The following is a 26,299-nucleotide window of genomic DNA, read 5'->3' as shown; positions in this document are numbered from 1 at the left end:
GAGGTGCTTTTTCCTAGTACCTTTCTTAAGTGCTTTCCATACGGCCATAACTCTGAGGCTGAGGTCAGAAGCCTTCACGCCAATCTCCCTGCAGCACAGATTCAGCCTGAAGTAGTTTTCACCTTACCTCAAGAGGTTCCACCTGCATAGTTCACCTTCCCTGAATCAAACCCCATTGATCCTAAAAGTGAGTCAAGGGATTATTCGGTTGGCAAAAAATATTTAACTAACACTACGGGTAATTTCAGGCAACTCTTCAGCCCTTTCACAACTACCTACACCCCACAAATTAAAAAAAATATATATACTTAAATACTTGATTAGGAGTAAATGAAACATAGATGACTTACAAAACATTAATTTATTAGAACATCTTAAAAAAGTACTTTTAATAAGTTCTCATAAATGACATATGATGCAGCTTTGATTTAACCAACCAGTCATCAGTCTTATAAGGCAGCAGTGCTAATAAAGCTTGCCAGGTGAAAATATGATGCGTGATGGAATGACCAAAACTAGAATATTGCTCTATCAAATACTTGTGTATGCAATGTATATAAATTAATGATTAACATCCTTAACGATTATGTATACATTTATAAGTATTTAATTAGGGCATAAAAGATCAGTATGTGATATACATGAAATTAAGTCCACCCTGAAGTAAGCACGAGTTAAGTACAATGATACTCCAAATCCTCCAAAATTCCAAATCACAGATTATGAGAAAAGCCACATTTAAATTAACAATACAAGAAATCTTCATCATGTATCCTAAAAAATCAATAGCTGAATGGAATGGGAGACATCTTCTTTGCCGACTTCCTCTGCTCATACCCAACGTTCATATTTCAGGTAGGCTTTCAGTCGAGTTGGTATTTCACAACTGTCCACTTCATTTGGGTTAAATTTCTGCCGAACTGCAACCCTTGAAAGGTGTAGTAAGCTGGGAACTTCTTGCGATAATCCATAGAACATAACATTTCCTTTTGCAGAACTGAGGAAATATTTAAAAATGAAGAAATAGTGAGTATGCCAAACATTTAAAATTGTTGAAACTAAGACACAGTAATATAAACATCTCTACGGAAAATAAATTAGACAACAAAAGGGTACTTTTATTTCAAATATATTTACCTAGTTAGCTAAAAATTGCAGACATTTATGTCATTTCATTATTATTTAATGAAATGTATTAACAACCGATGGGACTACAACAGTTAATACCACTGGATTACATCAATATAATTTCACATGAATCTTATGCATTTTTGCATTTTTTCTTTAATGTTTGAAATGGAATACTAACTACAACATCAACTGTAAAATTAAATTCATGACAAGAGCATATACCATCTTTCTAGTACACTATCTAACATTTTGCTTACACTCTCCGGTAATTTGGTTATTGCAAACACAGCTAACTGTATATAATGTGCACAATTTTAGCCCAATGCTGCAAACCATAGACATTCCACATCATTGGATATGATTGCGATTTCATAGTTTGGTGGTCATTTGCAAAATTCCATTACTTTCCCATATTTTGTCAAGATAGAGAGAGACTTAATGAGATAACTAAAAAAAACTATTTTTCAAAATTAAAGAAATGAGCATACCTCACAGCTAGGCTTGTTCCTGAAGGTGAAAATCGACAAGATAACATTTCATCATCCTGAACAGCAATGGCTTCCGGATCTATATCTCCAAGCAAATTCCAAAACCGCACAAATCTTTAAAAGAGAAAGGAAGAAAAACCTTCAGGGGATAAAATTTTAAAGTTAAAAAAAAAAATCCCCAAGCATAAAGTATTTCGGCTATAATATTAAAGTGATGAGTTCATCATTTGAAACAATGTCACTTTATACATACCCATCATCAGCAACGGTAGCAATGTAGTTACCGTCTCGGCTGAATGACACACCATGGACCCATGCACCGTTGGCACCAGATGCAAATATGGGGCGAGGAGGAGGAAAGAGATGATACAAGATTCGAACTACTTTGCCTGTCATGGAAAAAATAATCAAGGAATGTCAGGAAAGACATTGACGTAAAAGTGCAGAGTTTTGACAAGAGTATGATACGCCAAACCAATTTGCCCTCAATGAACCCTTCTCAACAAATAATTTCATTAGATGATTAAAATCCCCACATTAGCAACTCAGCAAATTATATTATTAACCAAAACATAACCTTGTGTACTTGGATGACTGGTTTAATCAACAATTTTTTTCCAAGATCAAGTACATAATACCTAGTGACACCAAAACTGTTTTGTTTAATTCAAGGAATGGCAGGAGATACAATGACAGTTACTTTAACTGAATAATTATCTTCTAGCATGCACCAAATGCACCAATTTCACAGTGTATAAATAATTCACCAAGATATAAAAGTAATTCACTTGAATGGCCACCAATTTCATTTTGTTTTGAGGTTAAAAAACTTCTTTTTTTATTCCAGATCCTAACAACTTTTACTGCTAAGTATTGAGAGAACTACCTCTTTGCCTTACACATTATTCCTTTCTTCATAACTTCTGTCAGCCTTTATACTTTCTGACAAGTCAACTCTCTATCTACCTTTATCCCACCTAGCAAACATTCTCCGTTCTATTACAGTCTTCGACATTTCACCACCTTGCAATATTTTCTCCATCCAATTTCTCTCCCTCATTTGGATTTCCCCCAATTACTCCCTCACTTTTTTCCTGGCGTTTCCTTTCCTCTCTTTTCAACTGTTTTCTTCATACTCTATCACACCTACATTTTTTGTTTGTAAATAACTTTTCATGCTAAAAGGAGATGACTTAGGAAGCTATTTTGTTCAGTTTAAAGCTAATCAATTTAATAGAGGTATATAATTTATGAAAAGATGAGAAAATAATATAGATGCAACAGCTCAAAGTGAAATATGAAAAATAGAGGGGAAATACATATTTTATTCAGATGGCAAAGGCTTTTCAGCTAAGTTTGACATCTGCATCATTTTCGGTTGAACTTCCTGCAAGCAATATAGCCCACTCTCAAACTTCTGCGAAACTGCCTATCTGCTGATGATGGAGTAATTTACAGAGCAATGCACAAAATTATATTTTTTATCGTTCCAGAACATACTTCTAAAATAATAGCTTGCTAGTAGCTCATAGAGGTCAAGTTTCTTAGGTCATGGCTTATCTGTTCAATCATTATTTATGGACATCATGGTAACAAAAACCAAAATCACAAGGAATGATAATAACAAATCCTTTTCATAATTCTACATCAGTTCTTGAAATACATTAAATAATGTGTTTTATTTATATGTATTCACTAATCTTTCTTCAATAAGAAAAACAATTTTTCAAATAATATACACATAAGGAATAATTAAGTAAAGAATAACAAATTCAAAAATATCTTTAATCTGCAGCATTACTGATTCTAAATAATCAGGGTATACAATCTTTTACTCCACACTTGCTTCTCAAATGTTGGCAAATAGTTTTCAGAAAACATGCAAAGAAATTTAAATTACTCAATACCAACGGACACCTGAAAACCTGAGAAATATAAGAATTCCATTAAATCTATTCCGCAGGAAACTCATCATGAACACAAATTAGAAAATTGTGGATATTTCTCTTTTAATACGATTTCACCTACAGTATTGTGAAATGTCATAAGGTAGGCACCTCATTTCAGCGAAAGCGTTACTTAAATTCAAATTCTGTCCATTTTTTTATTCTGTGATGGTAGGAAAGCAAAATAGCTTCAAATTTAAGGCAATGCACAAGAAATGTCAAAAGTTGAAACCTTTATTTGCCTGCTTTATTCCTGTATCCATGACAATGTTTTCTTCAAAACCCCAAAGTCAAGGATTATTGGTAGCTAAGACTAGAATCTAAAAGCTTACCAGAGTGAGTATCCCACAGAATGACACGAGAATCAAATGATGCTGTGGCAAGTAGGGCAGAGTCCGACGTGAACTGAGCAGCAACCACAGTGTTTTGGTGGCCTTCCAGACGACACTGGATTTTGTAATCTTCCTTGGCATTCCATATTATTGCCTGTGTTTTATGACAATGGTAAAAGGGAAGGGTGGACAAGCATGGCTTTTAGAGACATGTCAAGGAGAAGAATACGATGTAAGCACCATCAAAATTTATTACACAGTATTAAAAAAATATTTCGCTGAAGAATTAAATGCTAAATTAAGACATGATCTTTCCTTAAATTGTAACAAAAACTATAAAAAAATCTAACTGAATATTTGACTCCAATAAGCATGAATGTTTTATCAAATTTTCATGTGAATGATAGTGAGAAGAAATATATTTAAGCTGATGCAAAAAATAAAAGCCATTTTCAAATGTGATATGTAAATGAACTGTTAATGCAAGTAAAATATACATCACATTTACTTTGACATGAAGTTGAAAGAATTAATTGAAAATGGACAAATTTTATAATGTAGTGCTTAAAATGTTGTGCAGCATGAAATGGCACCAAAGAAAGCTGAAGCAATTTTTTGTCAAATGAAATACACTCATTTTTACATCATATAAAATAGGTTTATGCATACTGTTGATTAAAAATACTTCAAGCCTTATTGTTGAAGAGGATGTGAAAAAGTCTGCCAGTGCTAATTCTTTTCTCCTGAATCCACTCGCCAAACTTTTGCATTAATATATTTTTTCTGCATTAAAGCAGGCCAGGCTAGGATTTCTCTCACCTGCTTCTGCAGTAGAGAGAAGCCCCAAACGCAAAGCCTATGGATAAATAGCCAAAAAATATCGTCAATCTCAAGATCAAAAGAACCATTCACTAATGAACATCATTCTGAGACAACTTGGCAATTAAGAAAGCACACTGACGCACAGCAGCTCTTTCACACCTCACAAATCATTCAATTGTATCAAAATCATTCATAAATTGCCACTCCCTCCATTCCACCTTAATTCGTTGCAAATGCATGTGCATTTGATTCACTATTTGAGGTGTAAAATTAAAAAGCCCCAAAGAAAATTTTCAGTTTTCATCACCTTAGAAATTTATCAATGCTCACTTTCCAGTGTACACTACCCTGAAAACTATAACTAGACCCAATTCCATGTGGTGTACATCAGTAACATCCTCATATGTATAATTAAGTCAGTCAATGAAATCACTGCTTTGCCTTTAAATTAGCTTCCAAAAATCCCATTCCTATATCTCAATGGACATTTCCCATGGAATATTTATTATGGAAATTTTACTCTTTTAACGGGGACAAAAGTTTCATTTATGGTAATTCTACAATATGGGATTATTGGAAGATAATTTTTTTTGGATAATATAGCAGACATACAAGGATATAGATAAGAGCTCAATAATTTTAACCGCCGTACACACCGATTTTAATGCAAATTGTTATGCTCCAAAAAAAAAATTAAAATTGGAGTGTACGTAGAATAATTTAAAATAAAACAAATTTTGTTTGACCTCTTGGAATTTTATACATTTTACAATAACTGTAGATCTTTCATGTACTAAAATAATCTTTGAAAAAAATGTAGAGAGAAATGAAAAATGGATTTTCGAATAACTTTAGCAAAATACCTATTTTTCCCAATCATTCAATTTAAACATCAGGAGAATTGGATTGCTATAACTTATGGGGTTCTTAAAAATGCAGAAACATATCCATTTTAACAGTTACCAGGGACAAGTATTAAAACATACTTTGTATGTTTCACAAATGTTTGATGGTATGTGAATCATGGCAATGCAAGTGAGTAGAACACTGGGCTACACACCAGAAAGGGTTCGATTCGCCCAGGGAAAAAGTGAGGCATGCCCTTACGGCGGAAACGGCAGGGGTACCTTTAGCATTTTACGAGTGAAATTTAGAAAAGCCTTTTTCATTCCTCAGATAGAAATGCCACATTGTTACGCTGGGAATCACATTTCACATATACCAAAATAGGATTGCTGCAATTCTATTTTCAAGTTACATATTATACAAACCAATGTTCCTCCAAAATAATGTAAAATTTTAACACTTACTTACAAAACTAAATGCAATTCCAATTGAAAATGGCTAAGTGAGTTATTTAAAAGTTTATGCATAAGTTAAATTCCCAGCAAGAATATACATGAACAATACACCTACTAAATGAAATTAATACCCTTTCCCTGAAAGTGCCATATCTAATTTTCCCCAAGTATCCGTAACTGAATGCATTGATTATTTAAACAACAACATCTCAACAAAGACAAAAACTTAATGCTAAATTTGCATGGGAAATTTACCTCCTAATACATGTAATAATAATAATATATATATGATTCAAGAGCTGGAGTTCTCTAACTTGTGCTGCCATTTCTCAAAAAAAATTACATGCAGCAAGACCTTAGTATACATGAGAGTTGCAGCAACAGAATGTTTCAGCATCAAGCATTTAAACTTATATTTTGAACTTTCTACTCTTATTGAGCAAGCACATTTGGAAAAAAAAACATCCTCCAAAAATAAATGTTGGAAATGGTTCCAAATTTGCACATAATTTTGCATTCCTCTATTTAGAAGTAAGGGGACCTTACCAATAGGTGCCAGTTCATCATGTTTTTTACCCTTTCACAGTTATCTGGTATTCATGTGGTCAAATATGATAGCTGATATAGAGAACGAAATCTATTGCAACAAACAACACCTGCATATACGGGATGAGATGCACTCTCATTCTCATTTCACAAATCTTTCTTGTACTCGGGTGAATCCTAAATAATCCAACCATAACAAGCAGGCCTAGAAATGCTTTGATTTCTGTATCATACCTTTCAAAAAAAAGTTCAGCGAATGGCAAAAGGATTCCTCACTTGTCAATGAGGCTATGACCTTTTTGATTAGTCGATGATACAATTATGTTCCAAATTTCACAACTCATGAAAAAGGAAATAGCTGTTTTGGTTTGTTTGCGTCCTCGATTAGATCTTTAGGTCTATGCCTTTCCTTCAGGATGTTGCGACCACTGACACTTGGGAAGAATAGTGAATATATTTCCAGTAACTTCCAGCAAAGTCCACATCCTGATTGCCACATTTTATAGTTACTTTTGCAAAATTCATCCTCTTATTCCATCATAATTTCTGGTTCTTCATCACTGAAAGAATCACCACTTTCATTATCAAGAAAATCTGAATCAGACTCTTTATAGAGAATGCTTATTAGAGATTGATGGCGTGGTATGTCTCCCACCATGTTCAGGATTACACTAGACTGAGATGCAGAGAGTGCACTTCACACTGACACGTGGTCAAATAGACAGCACTCCAAGGGCTATTTGACTTCTATCAACACCTAGTCACACTAATTACAAGCATGGATCATTTGGATTTTAAACAACTCCTTCTGGCAACACAAAATGAATCTTTGACATGCATGCACAAAATGTCAAGATTGGGTCTAAGGTTAAATTTTTCTAATTAATAAAATAATAAATATGAAGAAAATTTTTTTCAAAAAGGCTTCGAGACACCTACGTGAAGAATGCAGACTTTCACACATGTGCCTAATGTTTAAAAAACATTTTTAAAATTTCAACTCCATGGGTTATTTTGATCTGGTCTCATGTTCTGATGGTTAAGCATTATTAAACAATAAACATGAAGAATTAGATACAATGTGAAAATTCGTATAAAGCACTTATGCAAGAATTGTTCAGCAGCTGAAAATGGGGATACAAGATTAAATATGAAAGCAATAACTAATTTTTACAAGTATTATCAACCATGGTCCATTCTAAAATAAAGTACACAATCCATTATGAATTTTGCTGAGAAAGCTCTCAAGTATATCCAACAAAAGCTTTAGGTTTACTGAAAATTGGCAACATTTTATACAGGTTCAGGCCGCTGAAAGGTTTAAAGCCATTTTCTCAGAACTCTTTTCATTTTACAACCCATTTTCAACAAATACTGCCATCATCAAGCACTGACAATGTTCTGTAGAAACTGTACAGTGAAATCCAAATGATCTAAATTGAAATGCATGGTCATTTTTACCCAATATTCATAATTTCTACCATGTGATGTTCAAGTCCGTTTATCTTATTACTAGTTATTTACCATTTCATTTTGGTTCAAAATGTAACTAATTAATGCTTGTGATGCTTGGTTTTCTACCAAGCAGGGTTGGATGAGAATCTGGGGACAATGGCTCTTCCCCCACCCTTTCCGGACTATTTCTGGCTTTGACACCAAGTTCAAAATTAATATACCTTAGCCAACACTACTGTGCAATAACTATTGCCCCCCCATGCATAAACATATCTTCAGCAGGGTGTATTATATAGGGTTACTGTGATTAATTTCAAATTTACCACTATTTTTAATACACTTATAGGCTAATAGATTATAAATTTCAACTGGTTTTTGTGCAAAAAGATGCTCTGCGGACACACAATGAAATGAATTTAAAAAGTATGCTCTGGTATGACTCTCAACTATAACAGAAAATCACTACTCAAATTGCATCAGATGTTGCATTTGCAAATTTCTATGCACAGTAACCTAACAATACTCACTCAAATTGACTTATTGGAGTAAGCCCATTTGAGACTTGAGCTATCCACGAGATGGTGCGGGGGCTAGCGCACTGGCTTCCCACCCAGAGGGCCCGGGTTCAAATCCCGGCGGTGTTGAATATTTTTCAGAGGTATCTCGATCCCTACTTGAGGTGCTTTGTGGAGGGCACTTTGAGTGAGTACGCCGTCCGTCGGATGGGACGTTAAACTGCGGACCCCTTGGTGCCTTTCGTAAAGAGTAGGCTAATGCCGACGCCGGGTTTCTCTCCACCCTTCATCCTTTCCTATCCATCCCCTATGGCGCAAATGACCTCAGCTGTCGGTCGCCTCCCCTCAAAACTACTACTACTCCCCCACCATTTGAGACACCAACGACTGATAATGCGAGTACATGAAGCCCTTGTTTGAACTGATTCATCTTTTAGCAAACGTCTGACTAGTGAATCATGAGCTTCTCATTCTGACAAAATAAAACTATATTTCGGTTAATTCCGTCACATTGTACTCAACCAGAGAATTAAATCTGGTACAAAGTAGTCTGTAGGTGGATTCTATTTTTTAAGAGTGGACATGGTTTACAGAGTAATGGTGCACATGAACCCCTTGATTGGGGAAACTTTTCAGCATTTGATTAAAGAATATTCCAATTCAATATAATTTATACTCATTCCAAGAAACTGCTGGAGATGCTGCAACAGTAACATTTAACGGAGTCATCTGCTAATATGCATTTCAATGCAACAATTTCAGAGTGTAAAAATCCCGGTCATGGCAAACAACTTTTACACTATGAAATTGTTGCATCAAAATTTTAACTCCCTTGGAAACCTATGAATAAATCAATAAAATGGATAATTGATGGTTTCCTGCATAACTTTATGGAATCGATTCATATTGGAAATGAAAAAAACAGGTAGTAACTTGGTGATTCCACAGAAAATTTACAACGATATGACCTGGGTTTTGACGTTCAACGTCATCTTCAGGTCCAGGTGCACCTGAAGATGATGCTGAACGTTGAAACCAGAGTTGTATCATAATAAATTTCCTGTGGAATCACAAAGTTACTATTTTTTCAATTCCTATGAAATGGATATTATAAAATGTTAGTATGGACGATTTCTAAATACGTATGACCAACTGAGAATCATTATTTTTGTGTTCTGAAGTTGCAGACTCCATTCATTACTTTTTAATGGAGATTACACATATTAACACCATATAAACACAATCTACCACCCCCAGTAATATGCCACAGTATACACACTCTTTGACATACTCTTTAACTATCTACCGAACAGAAAGTGAGCATCAATACTATTTAGAAAGGTGTTTAAACTGAAATGGGACATAAAATGCACTTTATAGTGAGCAATGACATAAGTTCCAAATGAGAACTTTCAATTTTTAAACCAGCTGCCAAAAGAATCAAGGTAAACATGTTACATATGACAATTCTCTCAGATTATATAAGCATACCGTCATCACCATCATCATGACAAGGAACCTTCAAGTATTTTTTTGTTTGCCAATTGTGCTACAGAGCAATACACTTGCTGGCCTACAACGCTGAATGCTGGGAGCCACGTGGCTACCGGCTCTGAGAAACCTGTGGAGGAGACAAGCACGTCAGGGACACAAGCGAACTCCTAGAGCAACAACTGTCATCACTGGGAGGCATAAGCTTCCATTAGATCCATAAAGGGCTACAACTTTAAATCAAACCATTAATATATATTTATATATACAAAAACATTTCCCCTTTTAGATAGTTAGATTAATACATCTGGGAATGACAAATTACAAAAAAATGATCACCATCTTTAGCGTTTAATTCCACTGGAAAACTAAAAACAGTAAAATTTGAAATCATTTTGGGAATCATATTTCACATATTATGGGTTATTTCCATCCATGTCTTTAATTAATCATTTCACTCTTAGTGTTTTTCGGGCAATTTTCCTTCCCAATTCTCTCGGACCCACTTCAATCTCACCGACTTAAAAGCAGTGCCCCATGAGGTTTCACTACCACAGTGTATTAGAATTCATTTTGATACAGCTCTATACCAAAATGCTAAGAGGAAACAAGAAAATTTAGTTATCGCTTCAACTGAATTCTATGGAACCCGCTGATTAAAGTTGAAATTTTTGCACTGCTAATAGATGTCTTCCCTAAAATAAATTTTTCAGTAATTTTCAGAACAAAGAACTATTTTCTACAAAAGCTATCAACAATAAACCTGCATTTTCTAGGCGTATGAGATGGAAAATGAATGGGCATTTACTTGTATTTTGTGAAATGTGCAGCTTATTAGGTGATAACAAAACAGCTTGCAATATATGTACTAGAGCTCAAAAGTAAGATTGACCGATCAACATATGATAGAAAAGATAGAAAAAATGTGACAATGACACATATAAAATGAGATAATGAGCGCAGACAATCCTTGGGTTATGTTACCCTCGAATATGCAAACCCACACAAAAGTGACACCAAAAACTGATAAATTGGCAACAAATTGAGCATTTGGAGTTAGTATGCTGAATTAGCTTTCCTTTGTAATCAATAACTTATTGTTTACCTGGGGATATTAATGGGTTAACAGTAAACGGATATGAGGACATTACAATTGCAAAGTTCATGAAAAGCCAATCACCAAAATTATTCATGCTAACATAAGGATTTCCTGCACTTTTTTTAGTAGTTCATTAGAAGTTTCTGATTAACACAAAACTAAATAACTTGAAGATTCAGTACTAAATTTGCACAATGAAGGCTAATTTGGTTTTCCTTTGGAATCAAAGTACTCAAATTAATTAATCCCTAGTTTCAGCAAATATTTGTAATACCTTTAGCCAAGCTCTCAAGGTAAGAAGACCATAGCAAAAATCCAGATTCTAAAAAATGAAAACAACTACTTATGTTGACTTCTTTTGAGCTAGAAATGCAAAAGCATGGAACATCTAATGATCTGACTCCTCCCATTACCCCACATCTCCTCCATATGCTTTTCGCACTTTGCTGCATCAGTTATCCTCACTCAATTTGACATATTAAAAGGGACAGCCCCTAAATATCAGCATTAAGGAGTCATTAGCAAACATCCTTCTTATTGAAACTGAATGAAAAGGTAAAAAAAAGATTGAGTAGCTTCAGTAGGCGTGATGTGGTGGAAGTGAAAAATAATGAATAACTGTTTGTAGCACTTTTCCACTTGATAAAATTTACTTTATCAAGTGGAAAAGAGCTAAAATTAGTGATTCATTTTCAAGAAGGTAAAAATATGCCTCATATTATAATGAAAAAAATGATCCAAGTCTCCAAAAGTTTAAAAATTCCATCAAAAATTATATTACAGGGGGAGGTCAGGGGTCATTTCTTTCACCTACATGCCAATCAGCAAGTCTATGGTAGTTTGATCGCATGAAAACAACTACTGCATCATTTAAAATATCCACTTTTGGATCGATGATGAGCACTTGATGCTGTAGGATGTGGTTTAAAATGCTTTACCTCACATATAAGAGGTTAAAAAAAAAATTCAGACATAGTTTTCTGAGGATGGAAATTGGGCAGGAGCTTCGATAAACAGACCACAGAGTAGATACTACTTTTTAAAAGTCCGGTTGCAGTGTATACACCAAAGGAGAATTCACCTTTGAGTAATGGTGAAAGTCATAATTCTAAATCCAATATTTGGTAGAACACAAAATGTACTGAGATGCTTCTAACAACATTAAATAAAAGCAAGAATGAATTACAAGCCATCTTTCTTCGAAATAATAATAAGGCCCACTAAAAATCCTCAAATAATTTATTATCAAAAATATTAGATAACATAGTGTTAAGAGTATAGCTGTATGATTTTTCAGATGACTTAATCCAAGAATGACTACATGGAAACTTAGCTCGGAAAACATTTTAGAACTTTCACAATTTAGACATTTGATTGACTATGGCCCCATATTGCTGCAAACATTATGCATGTAGTTAATATTTGTGCACAGGTATGGATATACTGGATGATAATATGGGAGAAAACCTGTTACCCTTCTTGAAATTACTAGTAGTGCTTGTAAAATTGTTGGTCCATTGAATTTCATGAATTTAAGTTAACCTATGGTTGCATGCGAAATTCGAGGATCATGGGTATATTCCATTGAAAAATTTGTACATATGTAACTACTAGACTTGTGCAATATGCAGTGTTGTTTGAACTGTGTGACTCTTGACGCAACCAAAGCCTCCCTAATGAAGTAAAGATGGATCTTAAATGCATACTTCAATGTAAAAACAGTAGGAGACTTGAGCTTTAAGGCCTCATAAAACAACAAGTTTAAAAAAATCACCCATAGCCGTAATAAATTAACACAACTTGTCCAAATGGAAAGCTAAAATTTGCTATGATGGTTTGTCGGAGAAGACATTCCACTACAGTGGCCAACCACAACCTCTCAACCAGAATACCAAGAATGTGGCGGTTTGCACTCGCATGAAAATTCTTCTCCCAAACACCATCACAGCAAATATTAGTTTTCCTTTTGGACAAGTGGTGTTAATTTATTATGGCCATAGGAGATTTTCCTTAAACTTGTTATACTTTAATGTCCTAACATTAATATTTAACATCCCAGCTACATAGTTTCATGAAAACTAGAATTTTAAATCATAAGTTTCACAAATAATCTTTACTTCATTTGATAATATGAGAGCAGTAAATGAATTTTATCCACTAGTTGACAGAAAAATTGAGGAATAATTAAAGAATTAATTGCTTTATATTGATTACTTTGGTATAAAAACACTGCCAATAACCATAAGGTTTATTTGTTATGAAAATTAAGGCAAACAGCACAAGAAATTTATTGTGGGGATATTTCCTTTTCTCGTAACATCAGCAATTTTTCAGAAAATTCTAATCCTGAGAAAATGGCATGGTTTATTTAAGATGAAAGGGACAAGAGGCATCAGACTAAAACCTGGATGCTGATTATTAATAACTGCTTTTAACTCGGTTATCACAGCATCCCAATAGCTCATGATAACAAATTAAAACCATCTAAGCAATCTGATGCCAGTACTGTATATCCATAATTTATTTCTTAGTTAATGTACCACCTACTCATGTAAAACAAATAGCTCAAGCACACAGAGTAATTCCTATAATTGCTAAATATGTCCTAAGCTTGGAAAATATCTTTTGCATGACCTATTGATAGACAAAGGTTATTCATCACTAAGGTAGGTGAAGATAAGTTTAGATTTAATAAGGAGAGGCGAGCTCATGATGCTGTTATCAGCAAAGAGAACATTAATAGAAGTAATTCTGAGCATAACAAACATATTTATAGCTCCGTGAATTTCAAGATGCGAGAGTAAATGAAAATACAACAAGAGTTTGAAATCCACACATCAACATATGGACAAAACTGCAATATAAGGCAAAGAGTGGAGAATTGGTGTGGGCAATTATAGACATCTCCCATCACCAGGGATTTTCATCACGTACACTAAAAGTATATTAAGAGAAACATTAGACAATACTCAAGCAAGACGAAAAGAAAGAGAGAAGTTGATGAAGTCAGTCGGACTTGCCGATGATGTGACTATCGTTAGTCTTTCTGTTTGTGTAAGAATTAAAATTACCATAATATTAAAAATATGATCATAGTGAGAAAAGTGGGATGAAGATAAAACATAGGAAACAAAAAATCATGAGAAAAACTACAGAAATGCAGAAGAAGTAAGAAGACTGGGATATAAATTTAAGTAGGAAGGTATAAATAGCCCCAGGTCGAAAAGTTTTAAAGCAACTATGAAGACCTTTTGATTGAATATGTCTTTATTTTGTTAATATTATGGTCTTACTGTTCACAACTCCATTTAAGCGACACAACACAAATCATTCTTGACCAATTTAGAACTCAAACCAATGGCATTTCAGTTAGAAAGCAGGCATAGTGTTCATCAGGTTAGCTCAGCCAAAATAGGAGAGAATACGATATCAAGAAATAAACTGCGCAAGTAGATGCATCCATAAGGCAGAGAGCTGATGCCATTGATGCAAGTTTATTGTTGCACAGATACAGTTACCTGTATGAAATTTTGTTCTGAGGAAAACAATGTAAGCACAAACTGGAAGCCTTTGAGATATGGATATCAAGAAGGATGGATAAAAATAATGCCAATAGAGTAAATGGCAATACATCCACTGGAGTTGGGAATAAGAGAAAAGGCTGAGGGAAGTTTGAAGAGGAGAGGAATCATGGACAAAGGAAACATTGAAATGTAAAGGGTTTTGAAGGCAGTGAGGGAGTGCGTCAGGCAAACAGTGAAGAGGAACGAAGAAAATGGCAAACTTGGACCATTCGTAACTACAGAAGGTGAAGAAGTGCGGGGAAATAAATAGGTGATCATGTTATGCCAGTGTGCATATCATGGAATGAACAGGATGGCCACAAACATGAATATTAATGCTCAGGAGACCATCTGAAGCATCCTTACTCTACCTCTAAACTACCTTTTTTGTGAAAATAATAAAATATATAATTAATAAACTATATGATAACTAAACTATATTAATGTTCCCCTTAGGCTTGCCAAAAAAAAAGTTTTATAGCATTACATTTAAAATTAAAATCATCTACTTCTCTATCAAATTTAAAATACTAAATACATCTTCAACTTTTTGATGAGAAAGTCTCATAATGACCAGAAGTGACATACAGCCTATTGCATCCATCAAAGTACTTCTCCCTCACTTTTAACAGACTTCATGGCAAATTGAAAAATGCTTCAACCAAGACCAATAACTTCTTCAGATTAATGATTACTAATTAATAATAACCCTATTCTTCAACCACAGCCCTCATTTTTACAAACTGTTTCTAATGAGAAGATGAAATCCAAAGTGAAAGGTGAATTATTTGAGAAGTCGATTTGTTCAAATGGACTCTACAATGTGCACAACCCAGGGGGGTAATGTATGAATATTTACAAAATATATGGAATTTCCTAAAGCTTGACAAATAATGGGATTGAAATGACTTGCAAAAATAGTGAGATGTTGTGTAAGGAGACTGTGGTGAAATGGCAAAAAGAGTCCAGGGAGTTGTTCTAAGAGCGAGCTTGTACCCACACACCTAATGACTCTGCAGCAAAAAGTGCATGAAGACAACACTGAGGACAACAAATCCCTCACAATTCAAAATTCCCAAATTTTCATACCTCAGAGTCACACAGTACTTTCAGAGTGCAAGCAACAACTGCTGTCAGCTTAGAAGCAAAATCAATCAAATATGTACTTTAAGGACACATGGAGATGTCATATTAGATGTTACATATTTTTTTTATTTTTCACATTCATTCATTTTCACAGTATTCAGCAAAAACATGCACTTTGATTTCTTGAGAGTCCTCTGACCTACTGCTATTCAATGAAGCTTTTCTTCATTTTCAAAATTCAATAGCATGGAAACATAATTAAAAAATAAAACCTTTTGAGTTAGGTGTGTGCGTGTATGGTATGGAGTTAGGTGTCATTGGTGCAAATGAGTTAAGAGCATAGTGGACTGCAAATTACTCATTAAAGCTTCAACGTGTGATAATTCTTTTTCTGAATGTATGATTTGGGCAATGAACATGCTTAAATCACTGACCTTTTCACAAGTCTTTCCACTGTTATTTGGGATAACAGTGTGCCACATATGCCTGAATATAAGACAGTTTTTTTGCAAATATTGCCCCAAGAAATGAGAAAAGCATTTTTCTCTCAGGAAGAAAGAAAGTGCCTCTCATTAGAAGTATAAGAAATCTCTCATATTATGCAATATGTCACAATTATTTAATGTTTCTTTTCCCATCATATATAGTTACAAAAAAAAAACAAGTACGACTACATTAATTCTTTAAATAAAGTAATTAGCCATTTTACTACTTAACCAGCATCTCAAAAAGAATATTTATTGGAAAACCTTACCATAAGACTCACTTTATATTCAGGCATAAGTTAAATTATATTCCATTAAAAAAATCAGCTTAATTCTTTCGACTGATTGAAGAGAGTGATAAATAAATGAAAACTTAATCCTTTGAAATAGATGATGAATTATTTATAAAAAAAAATACAATGGAACCTCATTAATATGCTTCCTTTATGATGAGTACTGCAAAGGCATTGGCTCAGGAAATATATCACCTTAACATATCAAGGGACTGCAGAAACATTTACTAAGAATGAATTTACAAAATTATATATATATATCATGGAATGGTTAATATGTGGCACATGCAACAGTAAAGTTTTAGAAATTATTAGTTAACAAACAAATCACAGGGGGCTGCTGATTTGATTCAGTCTCGGACATTGGCACAACCAAACCACTAATCACTAAAAAAACACAAATTACTGAACTTCAAAGACAATATGGCATTATTCAAACGAATCATAATCTACAATAAACAGGAATGTTAAGGTGCCATGGTTTGCAGTAGAGATGACAGATTTACTTAAAATAAAGTGAACACCAATACCTACTCAATTCAGCCACGTTGGCCGAGACAAAAATAAAATTTTGTTAAGTTAAATAAATCAATGTGAAAAAGCAGAAGGAATATGATGAACTGGATACATTAGCTTTAATGAAATTGCAAAGGGCAAAATTATTGTTACAAATAATAATTAAATTACTGTGGAAAGTGTTGATAAGTAACTTATTAATAAGGTCCCACTCTGTTAGCAAAAAAACATTCATATTGGGTAACTACTCATATTTTAGGAAATGGAATATGCAGAATTTACGTGGGTGACACCAACATTTTTGTGAAAAATGTTATACCTTACCACTGTGAATCGACTGAGTACCTTGTGAAGAGTTTAACTCTTCAAAACAAGGTACCCAAATGAGTGCTTCAATACCTTACCTCTTTTGGTTGACTCACTGAAGCCAGCATTGTTGAATCCGGGGACCAACAACATCCCACGACAACACCTTGGTGCTTCCCTGCTAATGTCTTGAACATGTTACCATCATCCTCCAGGTCCCATAACTGCAAATCAAAGCCCAAATGAAATCAACACAAGAATTCTCCCCGACAAAAATTATAAACAGTAAATTCTCGATTATCCATACAATGAATATTCTGTACCATTACTCTCTTTACAGCACCTCAAAAATTTTAATGAAATTACAATCGTGAAGATAATTGAATGCTTTGAACCTTTGATATACTTTTAAAAGAATACATGCTTGAAATATCTGGGTTTTCTTAAAAGTTTTTGATTTCACAAAATCAAAAGTTGTCAATAGCATTTTATGATGCAATTTAACCATTGCTACATTATGTGTACTTTCTGTTATCGCTTATCTAGCATTCATTAGCCCTGACAATTCCATATTCTCCTTTAAGGCGAGCAAATGCATAGTTTCACTATGCAGCAAATAAGCCATTAACTATCTACACTGCATTATTTTAATCAGTATCACATGAGTATGAATCCATAGCAGTGATCCTTCATTAATATTTGTCCTTCGCCAGTTATTTCTTTTCCCTCGCTGTGTGATTGGTTTAGCATTCCGAAAAAAAATATTTTCAGCCATTTACTCGATGATAGTGGTGTGTTCTTGTAAAGTTATTGTTCTACCCAAATAAAAATGGTTGAAATATGGAAAAATTTACTTTCCTTGGCTGAACAAAACTCAAATTAATCATGGGGAATGAAAAAGGACAGTCGGTACATATTCGTTTACATCACCACCATATTTTCCATGTATTTCTGTTATCTGCGTTTTCCAATTATCACCGCTTTTTCATGCATTCAGTAGCATTCATTAGCATGCATTAGCTGTATGCATTCATTGCCAACCCCAGTGGCGGCAGGGTGGTCTGGCATCTCAAAGGTCATGGGTTTAATTACCGCTTAGGTGGGTTTTCTTCCACCTAGAGCTTGGGTGTTTGTGATTGTCTTTATTGTATGTATGCCTAGGGTTAGATGGAAGAAGGGACTATTAAAGCTCAATCTTGCCTCAAGAACAAAAAATAAATTACCACAGATAATTGAAACTTTACTAAAACTCAAGCAGTAAAACTTGTTCTGGATTTGAATTAAACATTAGAATGACTTTTCAATGGTAGACAAATTTTCAACTCAAAAAAGAGCTCGCTTGCAAGAAGTGGAGTTTTTTATGAATAATACATTTGACATACACAGAGATTTTAATATTTCAATCAAAACAAATCCAATATTATGATTCCCAATTCTGGTAGGTCTCTTGCTGTCATATGATTAAACTTAAAATAAGATTACTACATACATAATGTAAAACAGCAAATTAAACATCACAATGAAAACTAAGAAGATTCAAAAACAGAAGCGCCTATCTATGTATACATGCAGAATGCCAGACAATGGCACCTAAACAATGAGCCCAGCCCTTAAATTGTTTTCTGGAGAAATTTGAAGAATAACTCCCATTAAAATATGTACAAAGGAAGAAAAAAATCAGTGCTTACACAAAACTACTGAGGTGAGGAGAGTAATCAATTGAAAGATAAAAATATCAATATACCTTCAGAGATATTGAAATGAAATTATTGATTTTGAAATTCCACACACTTAATTAGAAAACATGACCCAGGTTTCGACGTTGAACGTCATCATCAACGTCGAAACCTGGGTCGTGTTTTTAAATAAAGTGCATGGAATTATTAAGTCAATAATTTCATTTTCTTTCAATATGTTATGTCAATCCCATAAAGTTAGGCCGGAGACAACATAATACCTTCAGAGTTTTGTCCATGGAGGCAGACGCAAGGCGCAATGACCCATCGGGAGCAAATGCAAGATCTTTCACAGCATATTTGTGATCCAGGAGTTTCACACACAGTTGCCCTGTAAAATAGCAATCATCACAATAAATGAACATTTGACAATCTTCTATTTTTCAATCGCAGGCCCTATTACGTATGAAATTTACTACTTATGAAAATACTATTTACTTATGAAAAAACAATTCCTTCAAATAAAAAATTAGAATAGAGATAATAATATAATGACTCCCTTGATTAGAACAATGTCCAATGTTAGTGGTAAAGGCATGAGTGTCAATAATATTTACCTGTATGTGCATCCCAGATGAGAATCCTGCCATTCTGATGCCCTGTGGCAAGTATAAGGCCCTGAGCAAAGTTGAATCGCCTCCAACACCCCACTATGACATTCTCTGTCTTTGATCCTGATACATTGCCTAGACCACATCCTGAAACTTCAGAACTTAATGGACCTTTATAATCTTTGCCACATCCAAATGCCACACTAATTACTGGAGAAACAGACTCTATAGTCACAGTATCACTGCTATCTTTCAAAAACTTGCCTTCGGAATCCTGGTTGTTTTGATACAAACTGCAAATTGATTGTAAGTTTCTTGTGAGATTAAGAACAATTGACAAAACCTTGAGTGAGACAACATAGTAATGTAACTTTAAAAAGGAATTCTTCAAATTGGTCATCTTTTATCTGGACCAATTTTTACAAAGGAAACTAAAATAATGGTACGACACTCTTAAATAACACTTTACTTACGGGCAATGCTTGTTACGATTCCAAGGAACAATAGTGACCTTCCTCCTGTCATGAATCCATGCAAATCTGCTTTCATCAGGAGCAAATGCTACCTTCCAACACTCTGAATTATTGTTAGGAGGTTGCCATTGATGTCCAAAACCAATTAAAGGTCTGTCAACTGACCCTTCCACTAACAACTCTGAATGTTTGGAGGCATGCACTGAAATTGAAAAAAAATCCATGAACAAACTGTGAAACCTAAGTTAAGCAAATAATCTTTCCCTTGTTTTCCATGCAATATTTTGCCTGGAGATAAATTTTCACACAATATCATGTGAATACACCTTTCTGATTTCTACATACATACTTTCTCTTTAAAATATTATATTTCATTAATTTCTCTGCAGCTAGAGTAAGTTTTCATAGGATTTCAGTCCAGCTACAAGAATGGCTGCTGAAAGATCTGATATTTTACTGATTATTTATACTTATTGCATGCACCGCGGAATGGAGAAGATGGGAGGTGACCTTCAATCATACAAAAAAACACTTAGTTTCCCTCAGATTTTAAAGATTAAATTGTCATAGAAAATGAAATGGTTTAACATCAAAACTTCTCAACAATGAATCTTAGCAGGAAAGAGGGTGGAGGAATTTTCACCAATGAACGACCCCTGCCATACACCTTCAATTGGAGGTTCCCAAAACATGCTCACCCATCCACTTGAACCCTTCCCCATGACGTATTGTGAGATGTAGGTGGAAAAACAGTTCTGGTTATTCATTCCCATATGAAGGAGGTGCACAAAGTTATAATGGATACAGTAGACCTTACCAAAGGAAGTTCCGTAGAGAATAAATAACACCCCGTTACATTTCAAATAAGAACTAATTGTGTGAAAACCGTGAATATTTCATTCTCATCTTGAAATACCATATACTTCTAACTTAAGAATAAACACTGACCAACTTAGGAAATTTCAAATGCAACTCCCATGCCTTAACAGCTTAGAATATTATATCAAACAAATGGTTAATTAGAAGACAACTGGAGGTGCCTACCTATCAAAGGGAAGAAATCTATCTACCTATTAAAGGTAGGTTTTTGGATACTCTCAAACAACTACTGTCTATGAACCAATAAATGCATGAACTTCCTCATCTATACATACCTAAGTTAATAACTATAATGCGTAATCTATGTAATAAAGGTCTGTTTGTGATAGCTCGGCTCCACCTGTTCTAGCTTATTAACTTTAATGTTTAACCCAGCATTTATACTTCTGTAGAAATATATATATATATATATATATAAATAATATATATATATATATATATATATATATATATATATATATATATATATATATATATATATATATATATATATATATATATATATATATATATACACACATTTGTACTATATGCATCTTCCATTATATTATGTTTCTAACTAATTCATAGCGCCTCAAGGTGTGTCCAATCCATCTAGTTCTTCTTTTCTCTAGAATTCTCTATATGGACCTTTCCTCTTCTGCTCTTTCTTCTCTCTTATACTTCCTCATTCCTCACTTTGTCCATTTAATCTTCAGCATTCTACTTAAGTACCATTTTTCAAATACTTCTACTCTTTGCTCTTCCATTTTTCCAATGTTTCATCTCTATGGTCCATAGAAGGCTGGAAGGCTCCATGCTCATGGCCATAAGAACGAACAGCTGCCTTGTTTGCAAGCTGAGGTTCATTGAACATATTGGTTGCCTCTTCTTCATTAATACCACCTTAGCTTGAGCTATTCTTCCCTTGATGTCAGTGGGACTCCTTCCATCCCACGTTATACTGCAGCCCAGATAAATGAAGGATTACACTTGCTCTGGTTTCACCCCTCAGATGGTGATATCTGCCTTCAGCTTCAGTTTGCCATGCACAAGGATTTGTTTCATTCTTGTTAATGATTAAACTATATTCTCATTTTATTTGATCCATTGCAGTAGGAGTTGCTTCTTGTCTTTCGCAGGGAATTTTAATTTCTATGCCGTTCACCTTGACTCATTTCATGCCCCATTATTACAGTACTTTTTTTAATACCTCTCCTAGATATACAATAAATAGTACTGGCTTGAGGTTGTCTAAATCCTTTGTTCATTTTGGTTACTATTTTCCTTCTGCTTTTCATTTGCCTGGCTCTTACATGATTCTAGTAGAGGTGATGGAATACTCTAGACATTTCTGCCCATTCCAACCACTTCTAGTATCTTCAACATCTTGTTTTGCTCGAGGTTGCTGAAGGTCTCTTTCTTCAAGTCCATGAATGCCACATATAACAGCTTGTTTATTTGTATCGACCTTTTGACCAGCACCGTCAAGCTGAGTATTGCCTCACTTGCTCCTTGGTTTTTCCTTTATCTGAATTGACTTTCCATGAGGCTTTCCCCTATTTTTATGTCTATCCAAGTAATATTTTTCGTGTGTGAGAAATTAGGCACAAAATTGTGTTCTTCACATTCATATGTTCTTGGTTTCTTCCATAATAAAATCATCATACTCATTGAAGTTGTCTGGTAGTTTTTCACAGCCATAGCTATCTTTGATTATTCCAGAGGGTATCTTTCACTTTGATCCTGAAGTGCCCGCACTTTATCTCCTTTCCTTTTGTTAAAACCTGATGCCTTGAAAAAGGATCTAATGTTTCCCTGGCACATGCTCATAATGAATTCTTGTCGGGATTTCCACTGGGTTATGCTCTGGATTGCTGCCGAAGTTTAAACGGATGACTCATCCATGATCCTCAGGACTGACGCTCCATTGATAAGCCATTTTGCATTTTGCTGTTTCCCTTCTTCTTACTTTCATTGATTTTATCAGAGCAACTTTCTATCCACCCTTCCATGGCCTTATTACACTCATCTGTCTTGGTTCTGAAACTCTATAAAATGTTTCATTTCTTGGATTCTTGTATTTTAATTCTTGCTTCAATGATATCTCTTATTTGAGTTATTATCCAAGGCTGTGTAGTACATATATGTGTGCACGTGAATACAATCGAAACTGGGCCTAAAAAACTGACACTAACATTTGAGAAACCCGCTGCCTGGGTTACAATGTCCTGCTTACAGGAAATTATTAATTTTGACACTTATACTAAATGTTTCCAGTGCTTTAAACAAACAAAAGAGCTTCCATGGCAACAAACAAACCTGATGCCGGCAAAAAGTGGCTTTTAAGTTTCACACACACATTATTACGATGGCATACAGAAAGTTCACCATATAATTTTAACCTGAAATAGCAGATAAATGGATGGACAGATTTACCACAACTTCTTTAGTTCATGAAAGAATGGACTGAAAAACTTAGCAGAACACAAGCAACACTTGAGAGAGAACAGTATCCTAGGGGTTATTTCTCTCCAATGTTCACTGAAATTGGAGGCCACCATTTTAGCACATTTGCGTGTAGCCCATCCTTAAGATTTTATATGTTAGCCCAACATATACACCATTTCTGCCATTGCATTGACGTTTCTCTAAAAATATGTCCCCTTTCACCAAATGCTACTTAGAATTTTATTATTTCCGAAAATTTCAACTTTTACTGACTGATTAGTCAACCTGAAGGAGGATAGTGGCCTGACTGAGGATAGGCATCAGCGTATAACTTGGAGAAGTCCTGAAACAGAGAATATGCTGATCCGAGGGTAGGGGTGTAATTTAGAAGTTTTTCAAAGGTTTACCAATTCCCATTACCGCCTCTATATGGTAAGCATTAGGAACACAACGTCTTTCCTGACTAATGTGATTATGTGTCATATTAACTAGTACATTCAACAATGTGAAGATAACCGATTAATCGTAATTAGGTGAATTTTTTGTCATTGTTGTAAAACAAATGGTGCCAACATTATTTAAGTAATTGATTTGTGGGTAAAATGTATGAATTTAATATAAAATACTGAAAACTATTCACACTCCCTGTTCAATGCACTGATGATGATGGCAGGGTCAGACTTCGAATTGTGCGGAGTGAAATACCTCACATGGTGGAAAACTTCAAACGTAATATGCCTGGAAAATATATCTCGCAAACTATTGTGATATACAGAATTTGCTAACTATAGATTAACAGAAATTAAAATACGAAAGGCTTAACTGTTTTAAAACAAAATTAAAGCGACATGAATAGGGCTAATATACAATAAAATACTAACACAAGAGCTTCTCTAAAAGACCATGGGTGACAGATTGAACTATTTTCCACAGCAGGTATTTCAAATGTAGCACTGACATTACTTTATATTTAAAAGGTAGAATAAATTAATGGAAACTGGCAAAAGGCACGAAAGCTTAAAAATGTATTCTTGAAATCATAAAGGGAACATTATTAACGGCACAGAGAACACAGTAGTTATTTCCACCAAGAAAATAATCTATTCGTCCTTCGTTTAGATATTTTTTTCCAATTTGGAAAGTGGCGATCGATGGGAAGACTAATATATATTGTTAATTGCCATACTTAATATTAACGTAAAACTTGTGGAGGTCCATTTATACATATTGTGACCAATAGATTAGCGGGAGAATCTATTGACTCTCAGATCTCACATCACTGATTTCGAGGATTTCAATGCATTACTAAAATTACAGAGACACGAAATTGCTCATTTCAATTACAGAATGAGAGTACTTACATATATCTTCTTTCACCTTTGAATAAAAGCTTGCCATATAGTGGATGTTATGGAGATGAGTGCACTGACCTGAGAAACGGTAAACAGACGCGTCAAAACAAAACTCACTTAATCACTCAATTACACTTTTTTATCATGAGGAAAATCGCACGTAAGTGACCAATTTTGACGCCCGAACAGCCCGAGGCTACGGAAACACAATATCCCTGAACAGCACGCCCTTCACCTTCAATACGTATGACGTTTCCTTATTCACTAGGATTAAAAAAAACCTAATGACCGGATAATTACATATTCGACGGATGAAAGGTATGTAATGATAGGCTGACATAAATATCCCGAAGACGGCATTAAACTTAATTGTGAAAAGTATAGTCAGAATGAGTCATGATAATAATTACGTGCAGATTATTTAATGGCCTTACCAGTTAAATATATCTCCGAGATTAAGGAGTTTAGAAATTGTTCTAAATTTGTCTCAGAGCAGCCTAAACAGTGGAGTCCTGCCCACTCCCCAGATACACAATCGCCTATGGCAACGATTTTCCGGCAGGCGTGTAGGTGGCTCTGTATATTTTTCCGCGAGATCTAATTCGCATTATTAAAACATTTATTCAGCAGAGAAATTCTTAGAAGGCGATAAATATAATTTATTTCGTTCTAGGACATTTAAAATTCCAATTAATTTCATATTTTCAAATTTCCCTGAATCTTAGACAATTTACTTAGAAGTTATAAAAATATACTGGGTAGCCGAAAAATTTCCCCCCCACGCGAAATTATTTTTCTATGATATGAGTTTTGATTGCATTAAACTGTAAATTAAGAGAAAATTTAAATAAATACCGTTCAGGTGAAGTGCCATTTGGGTATGACCTGAGACCATGCAGAATTCTCGTTTTTAGCATCACCCGAAAATAGCGTCCAAGGCTATATCATATATCCTCGAATGTTTGCTTATTTTTCCAGTTATACCCTAAGTTATAATACTAGTAAGCGACACTCACGTATCAGGCAGAAAGGCCGATACACTCGAAAGAAAATAATGAAGGATTCTAAGATCGATAACTACAAACTCTCCTCAAAGCAGAACCATTTCTATATTTTTATTTGCTTGTCGGTCGCACAGGAAAACCTCACCAAATATACAGTATTTACGAATGACCGCAAAACAATCAATATTTACAGACGCAGTATTTGACTTTGAAAATGTATTAGCACCCGCACGAGGGGAGTATGCGAGATGTTTCCGACGGTCAGAAAGCCATGGGCATTTATTAGCGTGTCACTACATCACACATCTGCGCCAAGATGATGCATTCATTGTGCTATTCTTAAGAATTCACGAATATCCGTCAAGACAAATAAGATGACGGCATGAACATCATAACACTTCCAATACAATTTAATTACCGTTTGAATAAAAGTAAGCATGTGACATTTAAAGACAAAATTATTACTATGAGATCTGAATAAGCCTTCAAAATGTCAGTA

At 34.5% G+C, this 26,299-nt stretch overlaps 1 protein-coding gene across 1 annotated transcript; it reads right to left on the bottom strand.

Annotated features, from left to right (window-relative positions):
- Nucleotides 1-342: 342 nt before the first annotated feature.
- Nucleotides 343-25,714, bottom strand: LOC139694784 (WD repeat and SOCS box-containing protein 1-like). Its single transcript, XM_071593307.1, has 10 exons — nt 25,652-25,714; nt 24,806-24,874; nt 20,136-20,337; nt 19,669-19,955; nt 19,333-19,442; nt 17,474-17,599; nt 3,898-4,051; nt 1,873-2,008; nt 1,620-1,733; nt 343-997 (listed from the first exon to the last, which is right to left on the bottom strand). Exons 1-10 carry the CDS (start codon nt 25,689-25,691, stop codon nt 832-834), a joined length of 1,404 nt encoding a protein of 467 aa, XP_071449408.1. The 5' UTR covers nt 25,692-25,714; the 3' UTR covers nt 343-831.
- Between the last annotated feature and the right edge of the window lie 585 nt (nt 25,715-26,299).

Source organism: Hetaerina americana, unplaced genomic scaffold (assembly GCF_022747635.1).
Source record: "Hetaerina americana unplaced genomic scaffold, ioHetAmer1.1.p SCAF_55, whole genome shotgun sequence".
NCBI lineage: Eukaryota > Metazoa > Arthropoda > Insecta > Odonata > Calopterygidae > Hetaerina > Hetaerina americana.
The sequence above is the reverse complement of the archived record's forward strand: the minus strand, read 5'-3'. Positions and strand labels throughout refer to the sequence as shown.

Excerpts from the sequence above, each read along its gene's own strand:
- LOC139694784 (XM_071593307.1), bottom strand. The coding sequence starts at position 25,691 with ATGGTCTCAGGTCATACCCAAATGGCACTTCACCTGAACG. Across the intron at positions 17,600-19,332 it reads CCATGGACAAAACTCTGAAG|TTATGGGACCTGGAGGATGA; the intron begins GTATTATGTTGT and ends TTTGATTTGCAG. Across the intron at positions 1,734-1,872 it reads GCTACCGTTGCTGATGATGG|ATTTGTGCGGTTTTGGAATT; the intron begins GTATGTATAAAG and ends TCTCTTTTAAAG.